At 35.9% G+C, this 14,595-nt stretch overlaps 1 protein-coding gene across 2 annotated transcripts in view; it reads right to left on the bottom strand.

The window, feature by feature from the left end:
* Window positions 1–14,595, bottom strand: part of LOC131440654 (contactin) — a 62,532-nt gene that overhangs the window by 19,507 nt on the left and 28,430 nt on the right. For both annotated transcript variants that reach the window (XM_058612127.1, XM_058612126.1), the window contains exon 4: window positions 6,178–6,580. In XM_058612127.1, coding sequence (XP_058468110.1) covers window positions 6,178–6,580 — 403 coding nt within the window. The remainder of the gene's footprint in view (window positions 1–6,177; window positions 6,581–14,595) is intronic.

The raw sequence follows: 14,595 nt of genomic DNA on the forward strand, positions 1-14,595 counted from the left end.
TGTTTGGTAATATGGTGCCCAAACAACAACATCATACTCGCGAACTAGAGTGCAATATAACAATTTCAGGCAGTATATGTTATTAAAATTTTTTGAGATGCGTAAGATGAAACCTAGCATATTTGATGCCTTAGAGAGGGTATATTCTATGTGATCTTTGAATCCAATAACACTCCTAGATCCTTAATAGATGTCTCCCGTTTTAGTACAGCTTGCAAAATAGTGTAATCATCGTGGTTCGTTTACGAGAGAAGCAGATAACGGAGCATTCAGAGGCATTCATAACCATTCTGTTGACGTTGCACTAGTTAGAAAATACATCCAACTGTGACTGCAAAATATTTGAGTCTTTCAGATCTTTGATGAGATGAAACAGTTTGAAATCGTCGACGAATGATAGCTTCATGCATTGCAATGCGAAATTCAGATCAGATGGTCCTAGATGGCTTCCCTGAGGAACGCCAGAGCTCACGATGAATGATGGAGTAACGCAGTCGCCAATTTTCACGGTCGTACTACGACCAGTCGGGTATGATTCAATCCAATCCATCATCCCATATGTCAAACCTTTAGTTTGAGATAGATCTACAATCTCTGTTCAATACACTGACTCGAAGGATGAGATGGCAATCGGTGCATTTGTTTAGTTTTTGCGCAACAAAAGCATTGAACATATCCACAATAATTCTTGATGATATTTCTTCTTCGGGACGAAAGTAATGTGTTGGATATGAATTTGTCGTAATTCGTTTATTGTAAGCCAAGTAATCAGTAAAATAATGGAATGAAACATTAACGTTTGATGATTCTGCTGTCCGAAAACATAAATTTAAAAAAATAATTTCAGGCGAGACGAAGTTCGACGGGTTAGCTAGTATATCTATCTATCTATCTATCTATATATATATATATATATATATATATATATATATATATATATATATATATATATATATATATATATATATATATATATATATATATATATATATATATATATATATATATATATATATATATATATATATATATATATATATATATATATATATATATATATATATATATATATATATATATATAAATGCAGAGATCATTCTTTGTAATCGCATCACGTAAGAACGGATGGACGGATTTGCATGATTATTTTTTTTGTTCGATCAGTTTCTACCCCCACCGGGTTCGTACATAAAAAAAAATTAGGAAAACTTGCCGGAAAAGTGGGAAAAATCCACGATTTGTCATTTCGAGCCACGTGCTTATTTGAGTATCGAAATTTTTGCGAAATTGAAAAGATGGTACTGTAGCAGCGATAAGCTTGAACAGTAATACAGAAATACAGTAATATCGAATTGAAATTGAAGCAAAGTATCTCCAACCCACGAAAAATTCCACAGTATCTGAATACTATTATTTTCTTACCGTTTTACAGTACTCATGGCACTTTTTGGCAACTTGAACGTACAGAAAAGTTCTGAGTGAACTTTGCTCGCTACTGAACAAGGAACTGCTTCAAAGTTTGTTCTGTTGCGTCGGGTGAACATTCAAGTGTGAATATTTCCTTTAAAAAGGACTGTTTAGAATGCTATTCATTAGTTTTGTACGCTAGTTAAGTCAAAACATCTTTCTTTTTTCCGAACTTTTGGTTACTTAAAGATTGTAAATGTAATGTAATTGTATGTAATGTAGTATCGGGGTAGCGGATTCTCGAAAATTCAGCTTTCAGCTGGCGATCGGCAGTGGCTGGTGTATTGAATATTGCATGAGAGTCTTCCATATGGCGTTGGTGAATATCCATGTTGTCCGCATCCTTCGGTCCGTGTGGGTCCGCGGGAAACACCCTCAGGCTACGAAGGCCCGGCGGGTGGCCCGCATGGTGGTCATCGACTGGAGCGGTCTTCCGTGGGTAGTAATGATGATATTGCCGAAGAGAATGAAAGAGAAGTAAATATTGTGGAAAACGTGGTAAAAAAGGGATGTGGGAACAAAATGTCTGAAAACAACAGAGATCTAATTAGTTGCCATCGAGATGGTAAAGAGACAGGGAAGGGGGAACGAAAAAGTTAGTGACAAAGAGAAGATCTTGTTAGTTCCAATGAAGATTGTGGACAGGGACGGGGATTGTGAGAATCGGGTGGATGTTAGTGTCGAACCTGTAGGTGGAGTTTATACTTTCTGAGCGAGGAATAACACTTTACACTTGTATATCAATGTGTTTAATGTACTTGTATATGAGAAGCATATATAAACTATCCCGACTCGCCAACACATCCCGAACCGGAATCTCAGGCGGTCTACCTCGGGCCCTAAGGGATTCCAGTAGCTTCGACCTGGCGTCAAGATACTCTACGCACGACCACACGACATGCTCGATGTCCTGATAACCGTCGCCACAGGTGCAGAGAAAACTCTCCGCGAGCCCAACACGCCGGAGATGTGCGTTGAAAGTGAATCAAGGTTTCGTCCCAGTTCGCCATTGCTCCATGAAGTTTGCCAACTTTCGAGAGTTTTCTGATGAGAAATACTGAAAAATTCATTGAAGCAGATTGGTCTTTCATAAATTACACCTTCTAATGCGCCCACTTTAGCCAATGAGTCTGCCTTTTCATTGCCAGAATGGAACAATGCGAAGGGACCCAGACTAACGATATTAAATAAGACCATTCATATAAAGTTCTCAAATATTTCCGTATTTTCCCCAGATAATACGGGTGATACTTTCCTGGCTCTATTGCCCGGAGAGCTTCTATTGAGCTTAGACTATGGACCTGTTGATGTTTGATCCGTCAGTGTAAAACACCTTTTCATAGTTGACTGTTGTAAATATATTAAGAAAGATATTAAGGGCCACTCGAGGGCGTACGTGTACCACCTCTGAATTGCAAAAAGTGTATGTGCCAAGTTTGGGGATAATTTACTGAGTTATTATGGAATTTTGTCGATATATACAAACAATTAGACTCAGAATTTCTTTAATAAAGACACTTGTTATCTTTTCACGCGTATTAATATTCTTACGATCATATCCTAGTTTTAATAAATATCTGTGCCTGTCAAAAAATCTCGATTTCGCAAAAATTTGTAAAATTTTGTCTCTAATTCTCCCTGTTAGCAAACACTCACTACAGCCCCCACTCGAGGGCGTACGTGTTCCGGAATTGCACGAATCTCTTCTCTCATGGATATGTCGAAAAACACAGTAGAATCAGAAGTATCCAAGAAATGAGCACGGTTGGAAACAAACGAAGAAAGATTAATGTTCTGAGCCATGTAATCAAAATACAAGGGCATAAAACGGGTCTGAGAATTGAGCTCGACAAGCCTTTCGAAGTTTTCAATCACCATCGGATTCAAGATATCACATCGGATTAGCAATCGATATGAGAGATCCCAGAATCGATTTTTCAACGGTAGGACGCCCGCAAGCACTTCGAGACTCATCGTGTGAGTCGACTGCATGCAACCTAAGGCAATACGCAAACAACGATACTGAATTCTTTCCAGTTTAATGAAATGGATGTTCGCGGCGGATCGGAAGCAGAAGCATCCATATTCCATTACGGACAATATCGTTGTTTGGTAAAGCCTGATCAGTCTAAATACTCCAGCCTCCTTCGTTTGTCGGCAAATAAGAAGAATAAACACCCCGTTTTAGAGGCACTTGCTACAAACTCCGCCCTTTTGTTCACCTCTGTAATTAATATCTGATCTCGCCAAGAAAAATGAAAATGCACTTATTACCACCTCTGAATTGCAAAAAGTGTATGTGCCAAGTTTGGGGATAATTTACTGAGTTATTATGGAATTTTGTCGATATATACAAACAATTAGACTCAGAGTTTCTTTAATAAAGACACTTGTTATCTTTTCACGCGTATTAATATTCTTACGATCATATCCTAGTTTTAATAAATATCTGTGCCTGTCAAAAAATCTCGATTTCGCAAAAATTTGTAAAATTTTGTCTCTAATTCTCCCTGTTAGCAAACACTCACTACAGCCCCCACTCCTCCATAAAGTATCCCTTATAGCAACCTATGAACAGCAAGAATTATTTGTGCCAAATTAGGTACTAATCTTTTGAGTTGTTTCGTAATTTAACCTCCCCCCCCCCCCCCCCCTTGAAATTTACATCAACTATTTCCATTATATTTCGTTACGCCAGAGCTTCGCGTAACACAGCAAGGGAAAAACCCAAAATATTCCGTTCACGACTGCATTGTTTAAACTCCTGCAGCCATTCAGTCCTCGGCACGGAAATACACCTTGACTTAGGAGTTCCTATTTTTGTGGCCTTTTACGACATGGAACAGGAAACCAGTGGATCAAGTCTTGGTAGAAAATAATTCCGCCGGATGCCACACGGCTTACCGGTTTGGTGGATTTATACCACCGGTAGAGCTGAACCGTAGCATTATTCTTAGCGAGTTGGGAAATCGCTACCGACACACACGGCTATCTAGGCTGCTCAGAAAGGGAAGTTGGCATTGATGCTCAGCTTCCATGGATGACATTGTCTGATATCAAATCTGACGAAGAGAAGAATGTCAAGTCTTGGTTGATGGATTGGAAGATCACGCACGCCTTCTTCGGTATTTTTCTTAGAAACTTCATAATTTTTTTTTCATATGGCAAATCATTACACAAGGTTTATCATATGACCAAAGTACTGATGAAATTAAAAATGAACTAAAAGGATTTGATTTAAACTTTTCGAAGTAATACTTATGAAAAAAATATCGAAAAAGTCTACTAAGACACGTTCTGGAATCTCCTATGAACTTTAATCGAAATGAAATAACAATTGGAAAATTAAAAAAAAAATGCGTTTTGTGTTTCTTGTCAAAATTCATTGGGAACATTATAAATGACATAATAATATTGCAAACTTAACGCAATGTCGTCGTTGAATCAAACCACTGATGAATGTTCATGTTTTTAATTGTAAAGGCAATCACAAATCCAATTATGTGAAATGGCATTTAAGCGAAATTTTAGACCGTTCACTTAGACAACAACGAGTCGATTCAACGATTGTAAATTTACAATATAATTTTATTTTTTTATTTTTTTTCTTCAACAAAATTAACGCCTAAATCTTCTAAAGCATTTATTTCTTCTTATGTCAATAAACAAAACACAGTTACGCCTTATACTTCGTCTTGTAATGCACTTATTTCTTTTAATGTAAATAAATGATGAATTGAAAATTCAGAAACGATGTTGAATAATTTTCTAAACATTTTAAATTGGAATGCTCGATCCTTGAATTCGAGTGAAGATGAATTTTATATTTTTCTCAAAGTTCACAAAATTCATATTGGTATTGTGACAGAAACATTTCTTATATCAAATATCAAATTTAAAGCAACCCATGGTTGTGGTTAAAGTGGTTGAAGGATTGGACAGGTTTACTGCAATGGGTGGTGTAGATGCTATTTTTGTCCAACAACAAATAAAACATCGAATTTTACCTTCTTTTAATACCAAAGTTTTAGAAAGCTTAGGAATTAAAAAAGAAACCACTTTCAAGGATCACATAGAAGGAATTCAACCAAAGTGTAATGAATATATTAAATGTTTATATCCTCTAATGAACAGAAATTCTACACTATATCTTGAGAATAAATTATGAATTTATAAACAAATTTTCAGATTAGCCATGCTTTATGCAATACTAATTTGGTTAAGTTGTTGTACCGCCAGGGAGAAAATGGAAGGGAGGATTCAGAATATTTTTTTTTGAATGATTAAATGTAATTCCACATGATATTATAAGTAAATTTTAAAAAAATCGATGCAATCCCTAATTGAAACGATTCGCTTTTTGTATTAGTTAGTAAGTTAGTATATAAGTTCGTTTTCCACATTACAAGTAGATTTATAATTTTCCCTGCAAAAAATTACAGATTAGCGGAAGACAATGATGTCGTAATGGTAATAACCAAATCAAGTATATAATAAGAAGACCCCACATAAATCCTTAAAATTTAAATTTAAAAAAAAATATGTATTCAAACAAACATTTATTTATCTCGTAAGAGAATTAAAGAGCTTGTGTAGAATTTTCGTTACTAAAGTTATATTATAAAAATGTGTGTACTTGAGAAACCGAAAAGAAACGTTTAAAACGAGAAAAGTTACGCAGAATGTTTAAAATAATAATATCATGCTTACCTGGTGTTAAATTACTAATATATTTTTCGAGCTTGTTTCCTATATACACAGTTGTATCGTTTGCTGTTGCCATGTCTTGATCTGTCTCCCAAATTCTTATTTTATATCCTTGAACGGGTTCTTCATCTTGAGATGGAGCTACGTATCGCCATATTACACGAATTGTGGACGGGTTTATTCCAAATATATTTACTGAAGATGGTGGTCGCTGTGGTGCATGTCGGTAGGTTCTCTCCAGATAACGTTCACTTTCGGGGCCTTCTCCAGCCGCGTTGTAGGCCATCACCTTCACAAAATAATACGTATCAGGAGCAAGTCCAACAATCAGTGACCAAGGACGTATTGTTCTGGATAAATAGTACACGGCATCCTCCTCTTTATGTTCCTTTTTCCAATATTTAAGCTGACAAGATATGAGACCAAAAAAAAATTCGGTTAAATTAAAATAAAATTAAATAAATAAATAAAATTCGAAACCGCACCAACCATATAAACAGTGGTCAGCCCAAGTAACCACGACGCATTATAACCCAACATTATTTTTGATTTAAAAATTTAAAAATTGATTAAATGCAACACAATTATAGATGTTTTTATAATGGTATTACAAAGCTAAAAAGAACTATTATTTAACTCTTCTAGATTCTGAATGTCATGATGGAATGAATGTGCTTAGATAAAGCTTTATAAAAAATAATTTCAATGTTTAAAATGTATTCAATATTCAAATAAATACGTGAATATCGCTATTAGTGCCGTTTGTGGTGTATTATTATTTCTATATTGTATATTTTTATCAATCATAATGAAAATGATTCTTTGTTTGAATTCGAACCCATGACGACCGTGATTCTCTGGCTTCTTATCTCGCATCTTTCACCTGGAAGTGCAAATGAACTTGACAAATCATTGGCAACATCCTTTTTTTCGAGCATGGCACCCTTAGGCGAGTCCGCATCGTATCTCTTTCATAGAATTAGGGGAGATAAATGTCAAATTCGTGCGCGCCAAAATAACAGCACTGCTCATCCATACAATTGACATGATATGTTGAATGTGATACCATGCGATGGCGTTGCTGAATTGAAGATTGATTTCGCTTCAAGCTGACAGGGTCTGATTCAATTTAATTGAAACCGAATGTGAACACACTGACGATCACTCTACTGCAGTAAACTTCACACTCTATTTCTTCAGAGACGACACTTTCAACTTTGTATGGGACTATGAGACCTTTAATTTAAATCTAACACTATGTTCACACTATGAGCTAAAACAAGTTTTAACTCTGATTTCATGTTTTAAGCGAAATAACATGTTTTACTTTTGCGTTATTTCATATTCAGAAATGCCCCATTAAAACATGTTTTTCCGAAATAACATGATATATTTGTCAGTATAGCACAACCCTGCTAGCATTTTCCTTCACTTTTCGATTTTGTCAATTGACAAGCTGTTCAACAACAGCAGTTTTCCATCAAAGTAGCCATGTAATCATAATAAAACAAAACTGAAAACTGGTACCAACGTTGCCAGGTATACCGATTTCTCGGTATTTATACAGATTTTTGATCTCTATACCGCAATCAGGCTTCCCAGCAGTACTGCTTTTCAATGACATCCGCCACGAGATAGCATGAACTGTCTGAGTGCAAAGTCGAAAGCCCAGTCTACAATATGTGTGCAGCATATGCCGAACTGTAATGGCAACAGCGCTCGCATGCCTAAATGAATGCTGTCGCTGAGACAGTTTCTACTCACCAGTTTGATGAGAGTATTCTATCCGGAGAGTAGTCAAACCGAACGGGCTGTTTGTATTCTGTTTCATTCTGTTCGCTCATTCGCTTAAAATGTTACGGGGACAGCCTTAGAAAATCGAAGACATCCTTTGATTTTTAGGGAATTACTGTTACGAAGGGCTGTCGCCAGCCGGCTGTCTCATCAATGTCTCTTGAAGCAATAAACCGGCAGTTTCTGGAGACGAGCTGTGGTTTATAGTGCGCTCGCACTATTTCAGCTGCCTCAATGAAATGGTACTAGTACATACGATTGCGTTGTTGGGATTGCCTTTGCAGGAAATTTAAGGGTTTCATTACATTACCATTGTGGAATAAAGAAATTGTTTTAGATTTATATATACTGTCGGCGAAGGCAATGAATTTTAATAACTAACGAATATTAAAAGATAAACACAGAGTTTTGTGTAACGGCTCATATATCTGAATTACTGAAGTATTCATCCTTAGTGCTTCCTTCTTATTCCTAAAGAAACAGATACACTAGCATTCATTGATAATACTCCGAAAATATCTTATGCACCCTTATTCTGAATAACGACGTTTTGATTTTTCTGTTTCTCCTAACTAAACCAATGAATTTTTTAGGATCGAAAATGACAGCCACAATATTATTATTATTATTATTATTATTATTATTATTATTATTATTATTATTATTATTATTATTATTATTATTATTATTATTATTATTATTATTATTATTATTTGAAAAGTTGGCTAGAGCTAGTGCAACGAATGATTTCGTTGGTCCTGAACCAGCTTTACCACTTTCAACTAGTTGGATAAAGCACAAGATTCGTTCTTGGGCTGCATCCAAACATGACAGCTACTGGCGCAGCTTGCAAACTTGCGCTCAGACAATCTTTTAAGAAAGAAAACTGTTAAATATATGCAATGAACTCGGCTATCAGAATGTTTCACTATTCATTTACAATATTTAAAGTTCCAAACGTTTAATTTTTTTAAATACTTAGCCAATTAGACGGTAGAAAATTTTCGACATTCTTAGACTTGTAACTGCGGAAGTAGGATCCGAATTAAATTCAATAGTAACCTATGCAGTCATGCCTGATTTGGGAAAATAGGTGCAGGTGGGTCATTTCAGCCTGATTTGGGAAAATAGGTGCAGTCATGCCTGAGAAATTGAGTGTCATGCCTGAGAAATTGATTAACTTATCTTAGTCGAATGTCAACTTTCACTAGTCGAATTTTCAAGTAATTTCAAAACCTTTTTTATGACAAAATCAAAATCTATGTATAGACACTATGAAATTTTTATAATTCCAATGGCAGATATAAAATTCTTTAAAACCAAATTGAGCTTGAATTCATGTTTAGGTAGTTTTTGTTACTTACCATTTTTGGAAATATAAGTGTACTTTATAGGTAATCGTACTCCCCAAATTTCCCAACCAGAACCGGCAATGAAATTCAATACGATGAATCTATAGTGATTTTGAAACCGCAAATGATAAGATTTTAGCTCTAAATTAATCAAAAATATTTTTTTATTCATTTTTTCCCATCGATTTGTAGTCTTTCCAATTGTACATGTGTGGAATAATATGATGGAGTAGGTCTTGGTTTAATTTTACTATTAAAATGTTCGACAGGTTTTGTACGCACAATTTTGTCCGAGCTGGCGACAACACTAACGCCAGAGCGCTAAACGCTCTTTCAAAAGAAACTTGCGTTGCAGGCACAGTCATGAGGATTAAAGCAACTTCCGAAATTTCTGGATGGGAGTCTTTTCGGTTTTCCCAATGCTTCCAAACATCGAACATGTGACAGTTTCAACGTGTGTAAAAGTCGCGAACTTCTGGTAGCTATGACCAAAATAATATAATAGTTAATATGCCGTTTCAGAGATAAGATAATTCAATGCATAACAGGAAGAAAATGCATTCCAGATTATCAGCACATATGTATTTTGGAATATATTTCAGGTTAATAGAAACACTATACTATTCATATATAGAAGATAACTTGATATGTCTGGAAAGCTTGAGACCATATTACTCACGAAAGACATTATGAAATAACTTGGTGAACTAAAACTTTTTTTCTAAATAAAACGAAATAAACATTCGAACCTGTTACGGGCAACCATGCTGCATTCCACGCTTGGAAACATGTTTTTTGGAAGAACCGGAATTTTTCATTCAGTTTTTGCATTCAAAGCTTTGTTGTACGGTACCTGCCAATAAGTTTCTACATGATTTTTGCATTGCTAATTCCGACTCCAAATTTTGCACTCAAGGTTTTTATTCGATTGGTGGTTCAATGTACATATAACGAACTTAACGAGCCAGATTTTGTATGTTTCAGTTCTGACTTGGAAAGATTCCATGCAATAGTCCCGTAGACTTACAAGTCGACTGCTAAGTTGAATGCTATTCAGAATCACGCTAACTAGTATCGAATACAGAATCTTTAATTTGAATATATCTTTTGCTACAAACATTCATTCACCGTTTACATCTAAAATCTGATTCAATTGACTTATTCACTCTTGTATAAGAAACGATTGCGCCTTTGATATCCTGAAGGAAGAGATAAAGAGGATGAAAATAATGCTCCACGCACATCAGTACGCGCCTACACTATGAATGTTACAGCTCACAAACCGAACGTAAACTGCCTGAAACGAGCACGCCGAGCTGTCTCAGCTCTTTAATTATGAATATAATTTCTTGAAAACAAATAATAGCTTTAAATAATAACTAACTAATAAATAATAACTTTTCTTTCTATAGAATTTCATTGATCGATCGATTCATAGAAGATTGACCAAAATATAAAAATTAACTATTCATTAAAACCAAAGTCCGTTCTTCAATCCGTTTCGTATATTCTTAATTATCAATTATATTGTTATCAATGCCCTACCAACGGTGATTGCTATGCGCAATGATCGACCGCTGCGCAAAGCAATCACCAAAGGCAAAACTAAAACTCACATGCTTGCATCGAATCTTCATAGCAAACCAAGAGCAAGAAATTTGAACCGCACCGGCTACTGTCGCAGACGTGGTCAAGGGAGAGTAATATTTTGCTCTTGACAGAAACAACGCAGTGACTGATACCCGAAGCTTACTGTCGCAATAGCGAGAACTTCATGCTTCTTCGGCTGTCGTGGACCATGACAAAATGTCTTTAGATGGAATGAACTGTCGAACGAAGTGAATGACGGCAACGTGGGCTGTACAGAACTATTTGTCTAAGGGCTGTCGTGATGAAACCTATCACAAGGCTGTCATGGAAAGAGTAGCAAGACAGCCTCAATAATAATGTCGCGCGGCGGTACATTTGGGAAGCCTGACCGCAATACAGATATGAACTCCCAAAATTCCCCGGGTTGGCGGTTCAATGCATAGGGCGCTGGTCTTACAAACCAGTTGTCGTATGTTCGAGCCCCGACCCGGAAGGATTCGTAGTGTCAGTAGAATCGTAGCACTAGCCATGCAATGGTTCTGTACACTCTGAATCGGCTGCGAAGTCTGTTGAAACAGAAGGTCAAATTCCACTACAGGAATGTAATACCAAGGCTTTGCTTTTTCCCAAAATACCGATAATTCACGGATCAGTACCGATTTTGGTTTTTAAATTGAATAGACATGAGAAAAGGTTGTCGTGGGACCTTTTTTTTGCTCACCTCTTGGTGACATTTTCTACTACTTATGTAGAATAGATTCTGATACCGATATGGTACAGATAGATTTTTACGCTGAATACAGATTTTTGGAAAAATGACCCGGCAACGCAGACTGGTACAACTATTTTTGTTTTTGATTTGAAAGATTACTTTTTTGGTCATTTGCTACTCAGCGGTCGTGTTGTATTGTTTTCTGACTAAAGAACTGCTGAAAATTGAAACGCTCGGAAATGCATACCTCTACTTGTTCATCGAATATCTCGGCTCTGAAGGCTTGTATCATAAATCTACCATGACAAAGTCTAGATAATTTAGTTTAGATGCGATTAGTACATAACAACATATATGTTATCGCGATAAAAATAAAGTCTTGTATTTTTTCTGTGAAACAAAGTCAGTTTCAATGCATCCGCCATTTCTCTCGCTTTGGTGTCCTGATAGCATTCTGAAAAAGGAGAGAGAAATAATATTGGCTCGACAAGGCTGCCAAACACACAGACGTTTCATTGTATTTGAACACATTTTTTGTTTCGCATTCAATCTTTGTGAAAGTTGAATATTTTTTCATTGTTCATTGGAATCCATGTAATGTCAAACCCATACGATAGATTTATATGATAAAACTTCTCATCCAAATAATAAAACGTATGCTGGCAACCCGGTACAGTTTGCTCATACACAGCGGCCCTTACACGAACCAATATTATTGTCAATACAAGGAGTAAATATTGTCAAAAAATCAAAACTGCTCATCAATCCGACAATACTTTCTCTCCAGAGAGAAACTGTTAAATATGTGCAATGACCTCTTCTCTCAATATTTTAATATTCATTTGCAATATTTAAAGCGCCAAACGCTTCAATTTTCCGAAGAACTCGGACTCAAGTTATCAAACCAATTGGATTGATGGTATTAACAATACTTTGGATTGACAATAATATTGTCACGTGTAAGGCCCGCTTAAGAGATAGTACAAGAGAAATAAGATGCGCAAAGGGAATTGAGCGAGCCACGTGGTCGATTTAAAACTCAACTCGCGACCCTCTGTCCTCAGACCTTAAGCGTGAAACGATAATATCCTTCATAGCTAGGAGAAGTACCTGGCATATTCCTTTTTTTCTGGATGTTGTCAACATACTTTTTTCTTTCCTACCTGCGGCGTAAGCATTTTTGCAGTTCGTTTCTAAACAAACTCAATACCAAGTAATATGTCATGCGTATAACATAATCTTAGTGTGAACAGTGCGGTTTTAAGTTTATATTACTATCGTTTAAACATAAGTCGGATCCAATGTAGGATCAGGAACTTTGTATGGAATTATAAAACCTTTTATTTGAATCTAAGTTTATGAATCAATTCTGCCATCTCCGAGATAAGTGAGTGACATTATTTTCACGTTTTTGGTGCTTATCACAATGTAATTCCTGAACCGGAAGTCGGATCCAAATGAAATTCAGGAACTTTGTATGGGACCCTTTCATTTGAATCTAAGATTATGAAAATCGGTTTCTTATAGTAAAGTGAGTGACAATATTGGTCACACACACATACACACAGACATTTGCTCAACTCGTTGAGCTAAGTCGAATGGTATATGACATTCGGCCTCCGGGCCTCGACTCATAAGTCGGTTTTTGCAGAGAAAGGCAAAAACGGTCAATGTATATCTAGGAATCTAAAACAAAATAGATTCAACCCTCCGAATGTTTAATCTTATCATACACAAAAGCAGGCAATTACAGATAATCTGTAGCAGCTGCAACCATAAAAAACGACTCGCAGGCTGAAAAGATGGGACACCTTAGGAACAGTTTGGAAATGGATTGCTGGGAATCCAGACGTAGAGGATCCATCAACTACGGTTCAACAAACTAATCGACGAATCGAACGCACAATTCAAAATTAATCACGTCATAAATGAGGGATCACGAAAATCTCCACAATCCACAATCAATAAACTGACTGATCACCACACAACTTTAAATTTCATATTGCTGAACGATACAGACGTCATTATCCTTCTATTAGCAATGGATCACCATAAATACCATTCTCAAGGACATCGAAGACAACATTTCACGAGCGAGAGTCTCATTACCAGGCAGCAAGCTGTTAACAGTTAAGGAAATCCTTCAGATAGAGTTAATACTAAACAAACAAGGCATCTCTACAATTTTCCCAGAAGAGGCACTTAACCCATTATAACCCGAGGGTTTTGAAATTTGAATCATATGAATTGATATCATCAGTTCGATCATGTTATGTGTTGAAGATTATGGATAACACCAAACCACTGTCAGAAATCTTTTCTAAACGAAATTATTCCACCGTATGATGTATCATACACACAAATGTTAGCATCAAATTTTACATTATTTTACACATTTTTATAGATATAACCTTTTTGGAGCCTCTGCTAATGTTTTGTCACAAGATATAAGTATTAGCGCATAATTTGACCTAAAAATACAAAGCAATATATAACTTACTTTTGCACAGCCATTTCTAGTCATTAGAAGATCAAAGGTAAAGGATCAAAATACAATTAAATTTTGAAAAACAAACAACAGATTTAACACACAAAGAAGTTGTGTAGTGTAGTTTATCTGTTTTGCTATCGTGAAGCTGTTGGGTAGTGCAGTAAATATTTTTTGAAAAATCGATATTTCTGCGTATGATATATCATACGCTAGGACATAATGGGTTAATTTCATTTGTCCAAAAATAGTCAGCTCAACCGACACATACTGGAAATGCCGAAAACCAATAATGACTGTAAAGTAATCGAGATTCTCCATACCATAATACAACGCCATTTTCTTTAAATAATTTCAAAAGATCTAGTTCCATTTTCTCGGAGAATTAAAACAACTAAGTGAAAATAATCTTTATCTACCTATGAACGCGAGTCTATTTAGGTCTCAGCATAACTACGAAGCAATTAAACGAATCGCCACCAAGT

This window comes from Malaya genurostris, chromosome 1 (genome assembly GCF_030247185.1).
Source record: "Malaya genurostris strain Urasoe2022 chromosome 1, Malgen_1.1, whole genome shotgun sequence".
Classification (NCBI taxonomy): Eukaryota; Metazoa; Arthropoda; class Insecta; order Diptera; family Culicidae; genus Malaya; species Malaya genurostris.